Source organism: Ochotona curzoniae, unplaced genomic scaffold (genome assembly GCF_017591425.1).
Source record: "Ochotona curzoniae isolate NIBS_2020 unplaced genomic scaffold, NIBS_Ocur_1.0 contig_291, whole genome shotgun sequence".
NCBI classification, from domain to species: domain Eukaryota; kingdom Metazoa; phylum Chordata; class Mammalia; order Lagomorpha; family Ochotonidae; genus Ochotona; species Ochotona curzoniae.
In genome coordinates this window covers 17,107,042-17,121,160 of record NW_024465649.1, presented here as the reverse complement: position 1 = coordinate 17,121,160, position 14,119 = coordinate 17,107,042, and the positions used below count along the sequence as shown (strand labels likewise).

General features: G+C 36.7%; 1 protein-coding gene across 2 annotated transcripts in view; it reads right to left on the bottom strand.

Moving 5' to 3' along the window:
• SPATA6 (spermatogenesis associated 6) overlaps positions 1–14,119 on the bottom strand; it is a 106,581-nt gene that overhangs the window by 22,663 nt on the left and 69,799 nt on the right. For both annotated transcript variants that reach the window (XM_040978680.1, XM_040978681.1), the window contains 2 exons: positions 6,160–6,344; positions 2,923–3,022 (listed from right to left, as the gene is read on the bottom strand). In XM_040978680.1, coding sequence (XP_040834614.1) covers positions 2,923–3,022; positions 6,160–6,344 — 285 coding nt within the window. The remainder of the gene's footprint in view (positions 1–2,922; positions 3,023–6,159; positions 6,345–14,119) is intronic.

The window sequence follows — 14,119 nt, the reverse complement described above, 5'->3', positions numbered from 1 at the left end:
TAGAATAAATGGAGATAAATATTTGACATATTCACTCGGGAAGGCGATGCCATGTATGAGTGCCTCAATTCAAGACAAGGCTCCACTTTTAAGTTCAGTTTTCACCTAACGTGCACCCTGGGAGGTGACAGCTCAAATACTGACTCCTGGTCACTCCAGTGGGGGACCCAGATGGAGCATCTCACTCCTGACTTTGGCCAAGCCAAGCCCCTGCTGATGCCAGCCTTCAGGTCCAAATCAGTGGCTACATTTCTCTGTTTAGCTGTCTCTATCTTTCAAATAAAATGAAAACAAATAAAAATTTGGAATAGTAGGTAAGTTAAGGAATGCTACAGCCTGCCAAACTACAGGTATTAAAGATAAATACAAAAAAAAAAAAATGTTATCGTGCAAGAAGTCAAGGCTATTTGTCCTCTGAGCCTTTTCTTAGGAATGGAACTCACTTTAAGAATCCATATAAAGCTTTTTAAAAATTATTTTTTATTGATACAGAGAGAACAAATTTGAAGTAGTTCATAGATACAATTCTAGGAAAACTTACCTTCCTCCTTCCACAATCTTTCCTCCTTCCTTTTTCCATTTTTGTGATTTTTTAAAACTTATTGTATAATCACAGACTCAATACTCCGCTAAATAAAAGTTCAACGAGTGAAAACTGTATATTGCTGACAACATTTTACCCATACACACTTTTTTCCCATACACTACATATTAGCTACCACCAAATGGTAATGAAATCAACATATGAGCGTTACGTGGATCACTATGTTTAAAGCAGCTAAATTCACAATGGTGAGATATGGAATCAACTCAGGTGTCAATCAGCTCATGACTGGATACAGAAAATGTGGTAGGAGCCAGTGCTGTGGGACAGTGAGTTAACCGGCTGCGTGCAGTGCTGGCATCCAAAAAGGGTGCTAGTTTGAGCCCCAGCTGTTGTACTTCGGATCCAACTTCCTGCTGCTACATCTGGGAAAGCAGTGAGGGCTGGCCCACGTACTTGGGCATTGCACCCATGAGGGACACGGAGGAGTCTCATAGCTCCTGGCTTCAGCCTGATCCAGTCTGGATATTGTGGCCATTTGAGGAGGCCACAACACATAAAAAATTCTGTATCCTTCTCTACGTAATTTTGACTTTCAAGTATAAACAAACATATTTTTTTAAAAATGTAATATGCATGAATGTATATATACATATATATACTTATATGTATATGTATTCAATGGAATACTACTGAGCCATTAAAAACCTAATAAAATCCTGATTTATGCAACAAAATTGTGCAATTAGAAACCATAGGTTAGTGAAAAAAGTCAGATCTAAAAAGACAAATTATCACAAGTTTTCTCTGATTTAAAACTCTTAACCAGAAATGTAATGTAGACAATCCAGTTTTAAAAAAATGAAAAACACAGGCTAAGGACTTGAATAATCATTCACAAAACAGGGTATCCAAGTGGCCAAGATACTTAAAACTTGCAAGATTAAGTCACTGGGAAGAGTTACTTGTCATCAGGAAATAGAAACATCAAAACAACTACCTGAAAAACTACTCTACTGTCAAAACGCCAAAATGAAACGCATGTGTGCATGTGGCACACACAGGCAATGCACGCAGACACAATCAGGGAAGCGGTGAGGGTGTGGAATATGATGAATTTTACTGCACTGGTAGTGGGAATATAAATCACAAAAATCACATGAAACATTCTTTAGCATTGTTTACTAAAGCTGGATGTATATACATCCTCTGCATAATTTCTCTGGCAAGCAGATATCCAAATTCCAAGAACATGTGTGCAAACTGCTCACAGCACTTCTGTAAGAGATAAACCAGGAACAACCCAAACGTCCATCAACAGAGGGATGCTGAACAGCAGCAAGAAGGAAGAACTATGACTACAGAATTCTCTGAATTAAAAAGATGAGTCAAATAAGTTATAAAGAGAGTGAATTCCACAGAATGTCATTTGTGACAAGTTAAAAACACGTAATAGCACTAATCTTGCTTTTTGAAGATAAGGGTGTGCCAGACATGAGGGATTAATTATCATTATAGCTGCACACTTTCCGGGGTTTCTGCAGAGCTAAGGATGTTTTGATTCTTGTCTGGCAGATAGTTTGCACACATAAATCTCTTGATTTTATGATAAGTCATCAAGCTATTATTAGGACTTGCATACGTTCCATATGTGTATTATTCTTTGAATACTAGTGAATTTTAAACACAGTACACAAATAATGTTAAATCTTATCCCAAAGTCACATAATCCACAACCCAGGACTAAATTTAGTGTTCCACATGACACTGGTGATAAATGCCTGCTTTCCAAACTACTGATTCGAAGAAAAACTCAAATACAAAAGGATGTATTGTCATTATTTCTCAATTTTCCGGAATGCTTACTTGCCTTAGTTCAGAAAATATTCTCTTACTGGCATTCTCTAATATCAGATTTGACAAACCCAAACCATTTTTTTCCCCTCAATTGACAATTACTACACAAATCAGCTTAGAAGCTGCTTCAGAGTACAAATCTCTCATTCCTGCTTCAAGTTACTATTCAGATTGAAATTCACTTGCAGTAAAATGAATCGTTTTATACCGGACCACAAACAACGTTTTTCCTATCTTGAAGATTATGAAATAATTATCATGAAACCACTCCTCACTGTCTCTTTAAGAGAGAATTATCACTCAGAATGTTCAGAGTTCAGCTTATCGTTGACAAACATTTGGCATGACACAAGCCAAAAAGGAATTTTATCAATTTGCTTGAAACAAAACTACTGACTGCCTTCAAATGTAGGCTACTTTTAAAATCTCTTTCCAGTAACAAATATTGCAAGTTTTATGCACCTTGGTTGTTTTTCTTGCCCTGCTGTAAAAAGCCTTCAAGATAAAATCTTAGAACTAACATATAAATGTCTCTGATGAACTTGATGTGATTTCAAGACATTTTTTACCCGGTCATGGATCTCATCGCAGTTTGAAGGTGAACACCAATCAGAATGGAATCTGTAGTAGACATGGAAAAAAAAAGTGTAACTTGTAGATAAATGGAGAAGAAAAAGCATCTATCCAAATTCTCAAATACCAGACATAGAAAGTCCTATTTTATTGTATCTGTGGGATATCCTGTGTAAGATTAAAATAGTATATTTTCTTCTTTTGGTGTAGGAAAAGGGCTGATACAAATTTAGGTATTGATTCTGTTATACTGTTTAAGTCCTCACAGTTAGTTCAGCAGTATCAATCATACAGGTTGCTAGGAATTTAAGACAACATGCATATACATCTAACCATTTCAATGCATTAAATATATAACTTTTTAGAGCTTTGTCTCCCAATAGATTTTCAAAATAGGAAAGTAATTTCATGTACAACACTTTCTAAAATCAATTCTTATTCTTAAGTAGTTTAATCAGGTTCTATTAAAGAACAAATTTCTGCAAACAAAAAAGTTAGTTTGATGAAATGAAACAAAATGTAGACAGCAAAAGAAATACTTAGAATTTAATCATGTTCTTATTCTTTCACAATATAGAACACAGAAATTAAACCATCCCTTTTCAATACCTATGGTATCAATTCTCTAGTTTCTATTATGAGATAAATGCATTTTTAAAAGTTATGTAAGTAAAACATGACTAATCAAGTCTGAGGGTTGGAAGATGCCAGAAAAGAAATCAAGCATCCATTTGTTGTATTTTCTGAAATTTAAAGCTGGCATTAATATAATTGAACTACAATGTTTTTGCACAATTAATAATGAGAACTTCCAGACATAATTATAATGCACCCATATAAAGTTTACTATTATCGATAATTTCATCTTAAAGAAACAGGTAAAATCTTAATGTGTTTTTTCTATTTTTACTTTTTTTCTCTCCCAGTTGTTTCTTAAAAACTCCCACGGGTATATGTGCATACAGTTTAGCTATTAGACAAGATAGATTATGTGGTTTACATAATTTACTCTCGAGGACACAGAAACAGTGAATTACCAGCTACGTTTACATTTTAGTTTTCTACATACATGTAGCACACCTTGGAAATCTGAGCTCCAGTCACGCACCTGCATGTGGATCTTTCAAAGACTAGAGGAGCCACTGGTCTGTGCTGTGGTCTACAGAATGCTGGCTGACCAATTTTTAACCACAGTTATAAAAAATCAAAGCTTTAAGCTCATTTTAGTTAATTTGCCAGCCTGTCTTAGACTAATTTTAGGAATAATTAGAAGGCCCAATACTTGTTTTAAATCAAATGCTACTCTGTATATTTTAAGAAGAAAACTGTTTCTGAGATATGACAAAATACAACAGGTAATCAAAACTGAAACCATTTCATGATGTGGTAATTTTATTGGCTCTGTTTTATTTATTTTTTTCTTTTTACGATTTATTTTAGGGAGAGCTATAGAGAGAGGGAAAGACAGACTGAATCTTCCATCTATCAGTTTACTCCCTAAACTGGTAAGACTGGAGCTATGACTAATTCAGGCCACAAATTCCATCCTGCTCTTCTGGGTGGGCAGAAGTCTTAAACACTGGAGCCGTTTTCCAGTGCTTCTCCAGGGATACTGGCAGGGATGTGAACTGGAAGTGGAGCACCCAGGACTGGAGCTGTTGCTCTGAAATGCAATGCCATCATCAGAGGTGGCTTAACCCTCTCTGTCCCAATGCTGGCTCCTGCTGGTTTCTCCTTTTTTTTTTTTTAAAGAGCTCAAAACAGAGCACCTTCACTGTAAATAAAGTAGCTCCTGGCCCCTGACTCTGAATCTGCTTACTTAGGTTGTAGCCAACTGGAGAGTGAACCAGGGGACAGAAGATTTTTTCTGTCTCTCCTTCTCTCTATAAATACGGCCTTTCCAACAAAAATTAAGTACATTTTTAAAAAAGTGTAACTGTTTCATGTGCTTATGTCAATATAATACCTCAGACATGATTTTAAAGGACTAAAACAATGGTAATCAGCATTCTGTATCTCAGACTAAGGTCTCCAACATGCCTCTCTATATTCACTGTGAAGGCTAATGAAACCAATGAAGAAGACAACTACATTCAGAAGAGTAATGCTTTCACAAAGCAGCCAAACAAACACACTCTTTCTCAACTCATTCGGTTTGAGATGATGACCTTTTGATATATTCTCTACAGTTGGGCCAGGTGCCGTGGCCTAGCGGCTAAAGTCCTCGCCTTGAACGCCCCAGGATCCCAAATGGGTGCCAGTTCTAATCCTGGCAGCTCCACTTCCCATCCAGCTCCCTGCTTGTGGCCCGGGAAAGCAGCCGAGGACAGCCCAAAGGGTTGGGACCTTGCACCTGTGTGGGAGGCCTGGAAGAGATTCCTGGTTCCCAGCTTCTGATCAGCACAGCATCGGCCACTGCGCTCACTTGGGGAGTGAATCATTGGACGGAAGAGCTTCCCCTCTGTCTCTCCTCCTCTCTGTATATCTGACTTTGTAAAAATTATATATATTTTCCACAGTTAATTAAATCTTTAATTATGTCTGATGTGTGCTACTTAAATTGATTCCTTCTGTAAAGACAGATTGATTTCCAGGCCACTGTCAGTCTTTCTATTAGATTTTCAATTATGACAAAACTTTTAAAATTTGTGACACAGACAAGAAATTTCCAAAGTTTTTTTAGTTTTTATAAAAATGCAGAGGGACTCTTTGAAATTCTTGTTATAGCAGAGAGCCAACTTTAGTCCCCAAACCATCTTGAGAGAGAGAGCATTAATATGATTATGCTTCTCTTTGTGAGAAGTTGGTGAGATGTAATTTGAGAAAAGTAGATATTATGTGACACCAACATATAATCACTTTGATTAAATGCAAATATGACTTATGCTATATGTATACTAAGCCATATCTGTAATATTACTTCCCTATAAATCTTAAAAAAACATATCACATACTTTACCTTTCAGTTTAAAAAGACACAGTATTTAATCACATTTAAAATGATTCAGATCTGTTTAGTAAACTTGCTCCTAAAAAATGGGCTATGAAGATATATCTGTTACTATGTAACATGTAACATATTCCAAACAAAATATACTTTTACAATTACTTCCCATGCACAATTGCTGTCTTCCCTTACATTAAGTGTGCAGAAGATTAGTTTAGAAATGGAGACTACAGCTTACCTATCCCTGAGAGAAGCTCGATTTAGCACAGGGCTTGGTGAATGCTTTGGCATTGTTGAGGGTGCTGAGTGGACGAGTAAGGTCCTTGCTGAGTGCTGGGGCTTGCCGCATGACCTGGAGCTCAGATACTCTTCACATCTTTCTAAAGAGTCATCAAACTCCCTCCCATGAGGTGTTCTGATAACCTGTTTTTAAAAAACATTCATATAAACCACATGTGAAAATCAACTATGAATAAAAATGCACATATTAATATTTATACAGCATAATACAGAGTGGTACAATACATATGGTAACATTACACAAATGTACATACAATATTTATAAGCTTTTTAAGTTCATAAAATTTTTCTAAATGATAAGATTAAACATTAAGTATGCCATGCGTATTAATTCTGCATATATAAAAGTTACAAATCAAACATGAAAGGCTTTTCTTTAAGATTTATTTGTAGTCCTTGATTCCCTTCCCTGCAAAATGGCTACATTAGCCTATTCTAGATCCAACAGGAGCTTAGAATTAGGAATTCTATATGGGTCTCCCAAATAGGTGGCAGGAGTCCAAAACGCTTGGACCATCATCTGCTGCCTCCGCAGCTACATTAGCAGGAAGCAGGATCGGAAGCGAAACAACTGGGACTCAAACCACTACTCCTGTTACATATGGGCTGCAAATGCCATAAGGGGCAGTTTTAATTCTTCATCCTAAAACACTCATCCCAATTTGAAAGCCTTTTGAACAGAGGTAGGACTGATACAGCGGCATATTAAAAAAAAAAAAAGAAGAACATACATGCATTGAATCAAATGACAGCCTAGTTTAGCAATATGGTAAAGGAGAACTAAATATAAATTCCAGCTCTAACATTCATTCATTACTGCATTTGTTCTGGAGTGGACAGAATATTCCCTGGGAATCTGTTGAACATGTTAGCTAAAACTCAGATCTAGAGAGAAACAGGAAGTTGAATTCATAATCTAGATGAAATGAATATGAACCAAAAAATAACTGACAACAATATATGCTGAAGCACCAAAACTGTCACAATGGATTACGGGAGATTTTACAGCACAGTATTTTAAACTTCCACCTGGAATGCACACATCACATATTGGAGTTTCCAGGTTTGAGTCCTGGCTCCTCCACTTCAACTCAGCTTTCAGTTAACGCAACCTGAGAGGTAGAAGCAGATCCATCAAGTTCTTAATCCATCCTGGCAGAGACCTAGATCTAATTCCAGGATCCTGGCTTTAGTCTAGGACAGCCCTTGCAGTTCTGGGCATTTGAAACAACGACCTGATAGAAAATTCTTCCTCAGTGACAAGCATTGTGGCTATTAAGCTAAGCCTCCACTTCTGATGCTGGCATTCCATACGGTCACCTCTTTGAGTCCTGACTGCCCCATTTCTGATTCAGCTCCCTATTAATGCACCTGGGGGAGCAGTGGAGCTGGCCCAAGCAATTGGGCTCCTAAACCCATGAGGAAGACGTGGGAAAAGCTTCAGGCACCTAGCTTCAGAGCAACCCAACTGGCCTTTGTGAACCAGTGTATTGAAGATATCTGCTCTCTTTGTGTGTGTATCCCCTCCTCTCTATGTAACACTCCCTTTTAAATTATTAACAAACAAACAAACAAACTGGGCTTGGCATGGTAGCCTAGTGGCTAAAGTCCTTGCCTTACATGAGCCCCAGGATCCCAAATGGACGCTGGTTTTAATCCCGGCAGACCCACTTCCCATCCAACTCCCTGCTTGTGGCCTGGGAAAGCAGTTGAGGACGGCCCAAAGCCTTGGAACCCTGCACCCATGTGGGAGACCCAGAAAAAGTTCCTGGCTTCTGGCTTCAGATTAGTTCAGCTGTGGCCATTGCTGGGCAAGTGTTGAGGAGTGAACCAGCAAATGGAATATCTTTCTCTCTGTTTCTTCTCTCTATAAATATGACTTTCCAATAAGAAAAAAAAAATTTTAAACCCTCTTTTCCCCCATTTATTATTATTATATTATTATTATTTTATGATACAGTTGCATAGACTCTGGGATTTCACTGACCTCCTCTCCATATTCCCTCCCCCCCACACACTAGTTTCACCTATATTATTACAATTGTATAGTCCTTCATAAACAACCATAAGCCTATCATTGTGGGCATGGACAGTGGCAGAGTCCAGTGTTCTATTTTCAAGATAAATTTAACAGTTTCACGGAGAGTCCATCTTTGATTTGGAAGTACAGATGCACACTGCATTGTATCCTCACATCTGGATATAATAGTCTCCATTACACAGTTACTATACATCCCCTTAAATGAAAAGCCACAAAACAAAATTAAAAAAAGGAAGAAAAATAGAAATTTACAATGCCATGAAGTTAAATTACATGCTACTAAATAACTAATGTGTCTCTGAAGAGATGAAAAATAAAAATCTCCTTGAAGAAGATGATGCAATTGTATTATATATGAGTCAGTGAATAATTTAATATGAGAAAAAAACTATTTTGAAAAAAATGAAAATAAAAATAAAAGCATCAACATCCATGAGATACAGTTTCCACTCATCTTTGTTGGTGAGATGTGTCTCCTGTAGATGGGCTTTGTTTTTTTTAATCCAGTCTCCTAATGTATGATGTTTAATGAGTTTAAACTATACATTCAGGGTTAATACGAATAAGTGGCAATTTAGTCCTATCATTTTAGCAATGGGTTGCCCATTGTTTTAGTCTTCTGTTGTTATTTTACAGGGATATTCTTCAAATTTTGTCTTTGGTTTTGGTGGGCGCTATTCCTTTTCTCTGTCAAGAGAACATCTTTAAATATCATTTATAGGGCAGACCTGGAAAAGGCAAATTCTTTGAGCTCTTCTTTACTGTGAAAGAATTTTATTTCATTTTCAAAGACAAAGGAAAGCTTTGCTGGGCACATTATTCTGAGCCAACAATGTTTTCCTTTTAGAATCTGGAATACATCGCTCCATTCTCTTCTGACCTGTTGAGTTTCCTGTAAGAGGTCAGCTGTAAGTCTGATTGCCATTCCTCTATAGGCCAATTGATTTTTTTTAAATCTTTTAAAAAAGAAATTTTTGTCTCTTTCTTAGGTAGATGAAAATATACTTTAAAAAATGCCAGTGTGACAGTTACTGCCAAAGAAAATCTGAAGGCATGAAAGACTTCTAGCGGTCTGGACAATGGAGGTCTCATAGAAGAGACAGAAACAGAATTAAGGCCATAGATACAGTAAATAGGGAGAGGGTATTCAGGGTTTTGGGGTCAAAAGGCAGAAGTAAAGATAAAGAATAGAATCACCTGTCCATCTTTTTAGGAAAATAGTAGAGAATATCATAGAGGTGGGAGGGTAACATTGTGTAGAATTCTCAGTGCAGTAGCACAATAGGCAACATTACTAAACATCTTTAATGTGAAAAGTAATAAACAACAGAAAAACTCAAAACAGTGAAATCCAGAATGGGAAATATGAAAATCAAGAAATGGTATAAAGCATGAGAAAGAAAATTGGAACTAAATAAATGTACTAGCAACTTTGTAATGAGGACAGAGCTGCAGGGCATTCATTCAATGGAATTTGCATATGTGTTTATTTTGTAAGAATTTTTAACAGATATTTATAAAACTTATTATGTATTTACTGGATACTAAGTTGTGTTTCAATACATGTGTATGTTGTGTAATGACCTAAGTAAATACATCAATTTCCTCATTCAATATTTATGATGAAATTTTCAAATCTCTTGCTTTTCAAATGAGAAGCAATAAAGTACATCAGAGTTACCTATAATAACCCTATTATACCACAGACATCCAAAGCTTCTTTTTTGAAAAAAAGGGGGGGTTATTTATTTATTTATTTGAAAGGCAGAGCAACACAGAGGAAGGGAGGAGAAAAAAGGAGGGAGGGAGAGAGGGAAAGAGAGAGAGAGAGAGAGATTGATTCTATCCATTACTTCACTCCCTAAATGGCCACAACAGCCAGGGTCAGGGTCAGACAGAGGTCAGAAGCCAGGGACTACATCCTGGTCTCCCACATGGGTGATAACGAGTCCACTATTAGAACCATTTCCATTGCCTTTCTAAAGGCAGGCATCTGGGCTGGAATCAGAGTAGCCAAGACTACAAACAACACTCCTATGGTTTGCCAGGATCATGCCACATAGCCAGCCCCTCAAACCCCAAAATCTCTCATAAACATATCACAAAAATTGAAGATGATAAAGTCAGTGAATCATAAGCAAATTGAGTTTAATCAAACACACTACTCATTTACTACAAATAATTATCACAGTTTTCATTTAACAGATGCCAGAAAAAGTCAAAAAAAAAATACCCACTCATTGTTATTAAAAAATGTATTCTTTGCAACAGGATTTTCAGCACAAATGTCAACATAAATTTCCTTAATTTAATAAAGGATGTCTCACAAAACTCTATGGCAAATAATTTTCATCCACATGAAACATTAGACATGATCTTATCAAAGCCAGAAGGTAGATAAAAACATGCCACCTATTTAAGTTTACGCTTTAGTAGCAAGCTAAATATGAAAACTCAATGGCTTCACATAATAAAGGTTTCAAAAAACCATAAAATGTGATTTTTACATTAAAGACTATTCATAGGGGCTGGTATTGTGGAGTAGTACATGAAGCTGCCATTTGAGATGCCATCCTTCTAGAACAATAGTTTTGTCGAATTTCCAATTGGAAGCAACCAACCATCAAATTAACTTACTAAGTCACAAGCAGTGTTTATGATCCACTTTGCCAAAATGTTACAGGCTTCAGTTTAGGTGCATTCAATCTTCAAGCAACATTCAAGGTTTTTACCTGCAGTCATACTGTAATTTGAAATAGTACACTTACTTACCTACATGAAAAAATCATAAAAGACATTTTAGAATCACAGTGGCGACACTGGAGAATTTGTATGCGGGCATAACTTCATTTGAAAGGTACCCAAGGCGAGGGGTGTGCATTTGATAGGGCGGTTAGGACAGCATTCAGGATGTCTGCAACCTTTCTAGTACCTGAGTTGGATTCCAACTCCACTTTCAAGCTACGATCTCTACTAATGTACAACCTGGAAAGTAGCAAGAGGCAGTTCACGTATTTGGGTCTCTGTCTCCCAAGTGGAATTCTAGTTTGAGTTCTGGGTTCCTGGCTTCAGCTTATCCCAAATGTAGCTGCTGTAGATTTTCGGGGAGTGAACTAGTAGGTGGAAGATCTCTCTCTGCCTCTTTGTTTCTGTCTTTTCAAATAATTAAATTTCAAAAATATTGTTTCTAAGGCAGCTAAGAATGAAAATGATCAAGATGACACATATCCAATGGTCTGCAGTTCCAAATAATAACAACACTCAAAAAAAAATCTGCTTCTAACAAAGATTTTTCTGGTCTGGGTAAATAACAAATGAGAACATCTAACACTAACTCCTAGGTGCCTTCACATTCCAACTTACAAGAAACAATATTCTGAGTGCAAACTCACCCTTGTCTCCTGTCAGGTTCCTCCAGAAACCAAGTCCCTTACCCTGCCTGCTGTCTGCTTTCTTTTGCATCTGACTTGCTAGAAACAAAAGCTCAGAACTTGTTAGAGTTAAATCCCCTCTGGAGTACAAGAGTCATAGGACTGATATTAAGCTGAGATATGTCTCTAAGCCTAAAAACCATTTCCAGAGATTCTCCTGAGTCCAAAGAACTTTTCGGAAACTCTGAGCTTTTGTGCATTCTAACTAGTCTTTTTATATTTTCCTATCTCAATAAATAGGAATAAATAAAAGTGACACTGAGTTGTAAAAATATAAAAAATCGAGAATTATCCTTATTTCTTACAGCTAGGCTCCATTCAATGTTTTCTACTTCCAAAGTTTTCCCAGATGCTTTTGCCAAGACCTTAGATTAAAAAATAAATGCCTATAGATATCATTGGGATCTTTTTAATCTCTAAACTTCAGTGAGTGGAATTTACACCATGCACCAATTCATGTCTTTACTTCTAGCACCAAAAGTCTTTCAGTCACTTTGCCACTGAACTTTTTATAAATTCTTTTTGTAATACTGAGCCTTTTTGAGAAAACAATGTATCTTGTCCCTCTGTCACGTCTGCTTTTCCAGCAGCATTAATTCTAAATCTCTAATCTCTCTACTGCTTTTGACCTCCATTACCAGCAAGCACTACCCCAACCCCAGCTATCAGTAACTTTCACCTTGACAACTCAATAGCCTATTAAATTTTGTGCCAATCTCAGCTGTTTTTCCATTCCAATCTTCTTTCCATACTGCAGTACAGAGCGATGTTTTGAAAGTGTAAATCTAGCCATATCAGCTTGTTATTTAAAACAACTGCATTTGCTTTCTGCTATCCTTAAGATAATGACTAAAATTCCTAACATGACTTAGAAGACTTGATCCATATTTGGCTTTCCATTTTCAACTGTAACACATCAGCTCATGTTTTTGCTTCTAACAGTGTTGTTTTTCCAATCACTGAGGCATGGAACTTTCATGAAAGTTCCTTTCCCACGTGTTCTTTCCTCCCTGTTGCATGAGGTAAGTTCCTACTCATCTTTGGATTTCAAGGTTCCTAAGATGTTTTTGTCATTCTCTTTGATCAAAGAATTATATGCCCTCCATAATATTTATCACAGCTCCAAGTATAAATGGATTTTTTAATGATCTTGTTAATATGTTCCTCCCCATTATCATGAGATATCCATGTGTGCACAGACGATTTCTAGCTTTGCTGTATTTTTATTTCAGCATAATACTTTTCAGATATAAACTCTTTAGAAAGATAGACATGATGGAGGGGAATGCGATGGAACGTTGCTGGTACAATCGAAGTCACTAACTTTCTGCTATAATTCATTCCTCCATTCTTCAGAGCATAACTGTAGCTAGGAATTCTTTCCATCTTGTGAAATAATGTGATTAATTAGTTCTTAGCAACATAATATAAGCAAGAATTCTAAGTTTTAATTCAAGTTCAGGTTTTTATGAAGCAAGTTTCCTACAGGTTTTCCTTTATCTTTCACCACGTGAAAAGGTCCTAAAAGATGTATAACTACATAAAGAAAACAATATTAAAGATCAAACACACCCTCTACCTATATGTGATTAAGAACTAAAATTCCGGGCCTGGCACGTTAACGTAGTGGTTAAAATCCTCGTCTTGCATGCGCCAGGATCCCATATGGGCGCCGGGATCCTATATGGACGCTGGTTTATACCCCTTCCAGCTCTCTGCTTGTGGCCTAGGGTATCGCGAGAGGATGGCCAAAAGCCTTAGCCCTGTATCCACTTGGGAGACCCAGAGAGAGTTCCTGGCTCCTGGTTTCAGAACATCTCAGCTCTAGGCATTGCAGCCACTTGGGGAATGAACCAGTAAATGGAAGATCTTTTTCTCTGTCTTTCCTTCTCTCCGTTAATTTGCATTTTCAATAAAAATAAAGATTTAAAAAAAAAATCACAAAAGACACAGTAGACAGTGGCCCTAAGAAGGATGGAATGATACATAGGCAAGTGGAATGGTGTGTTATGCATTTTTTTCCCTTAAAAACTTCAGATAACTGTGTAGTATTGTTTTCAGATTTAAGATGAAGGTACAAATCTCTGTACAATATATAGATACATAAAATTCAGTGATATAGTCAGCATAAAAACTTTAGAACTGAAATCTATTACATAATTATAAACTGATTATATTTGTGGCTTATATTATGTTGCTAAGTAAGAGTCTATAAAACAATTAGACCAAAGAAGGCTTTCTTAAAAACAGGTCTAACTGAAAGAAAAACAAAATGAAGATTACACAGGTTGAAGTGACTAGAGATAAATACAAATATGAGTAATTCCATACAACAGCTTACCAACATTTTCTTCAGGAAAGTAAAAAATGAAACTTATATAGAAAATGAGAAGTAGGATTTAGGAGGCTCATGAGGCTGGCATTGT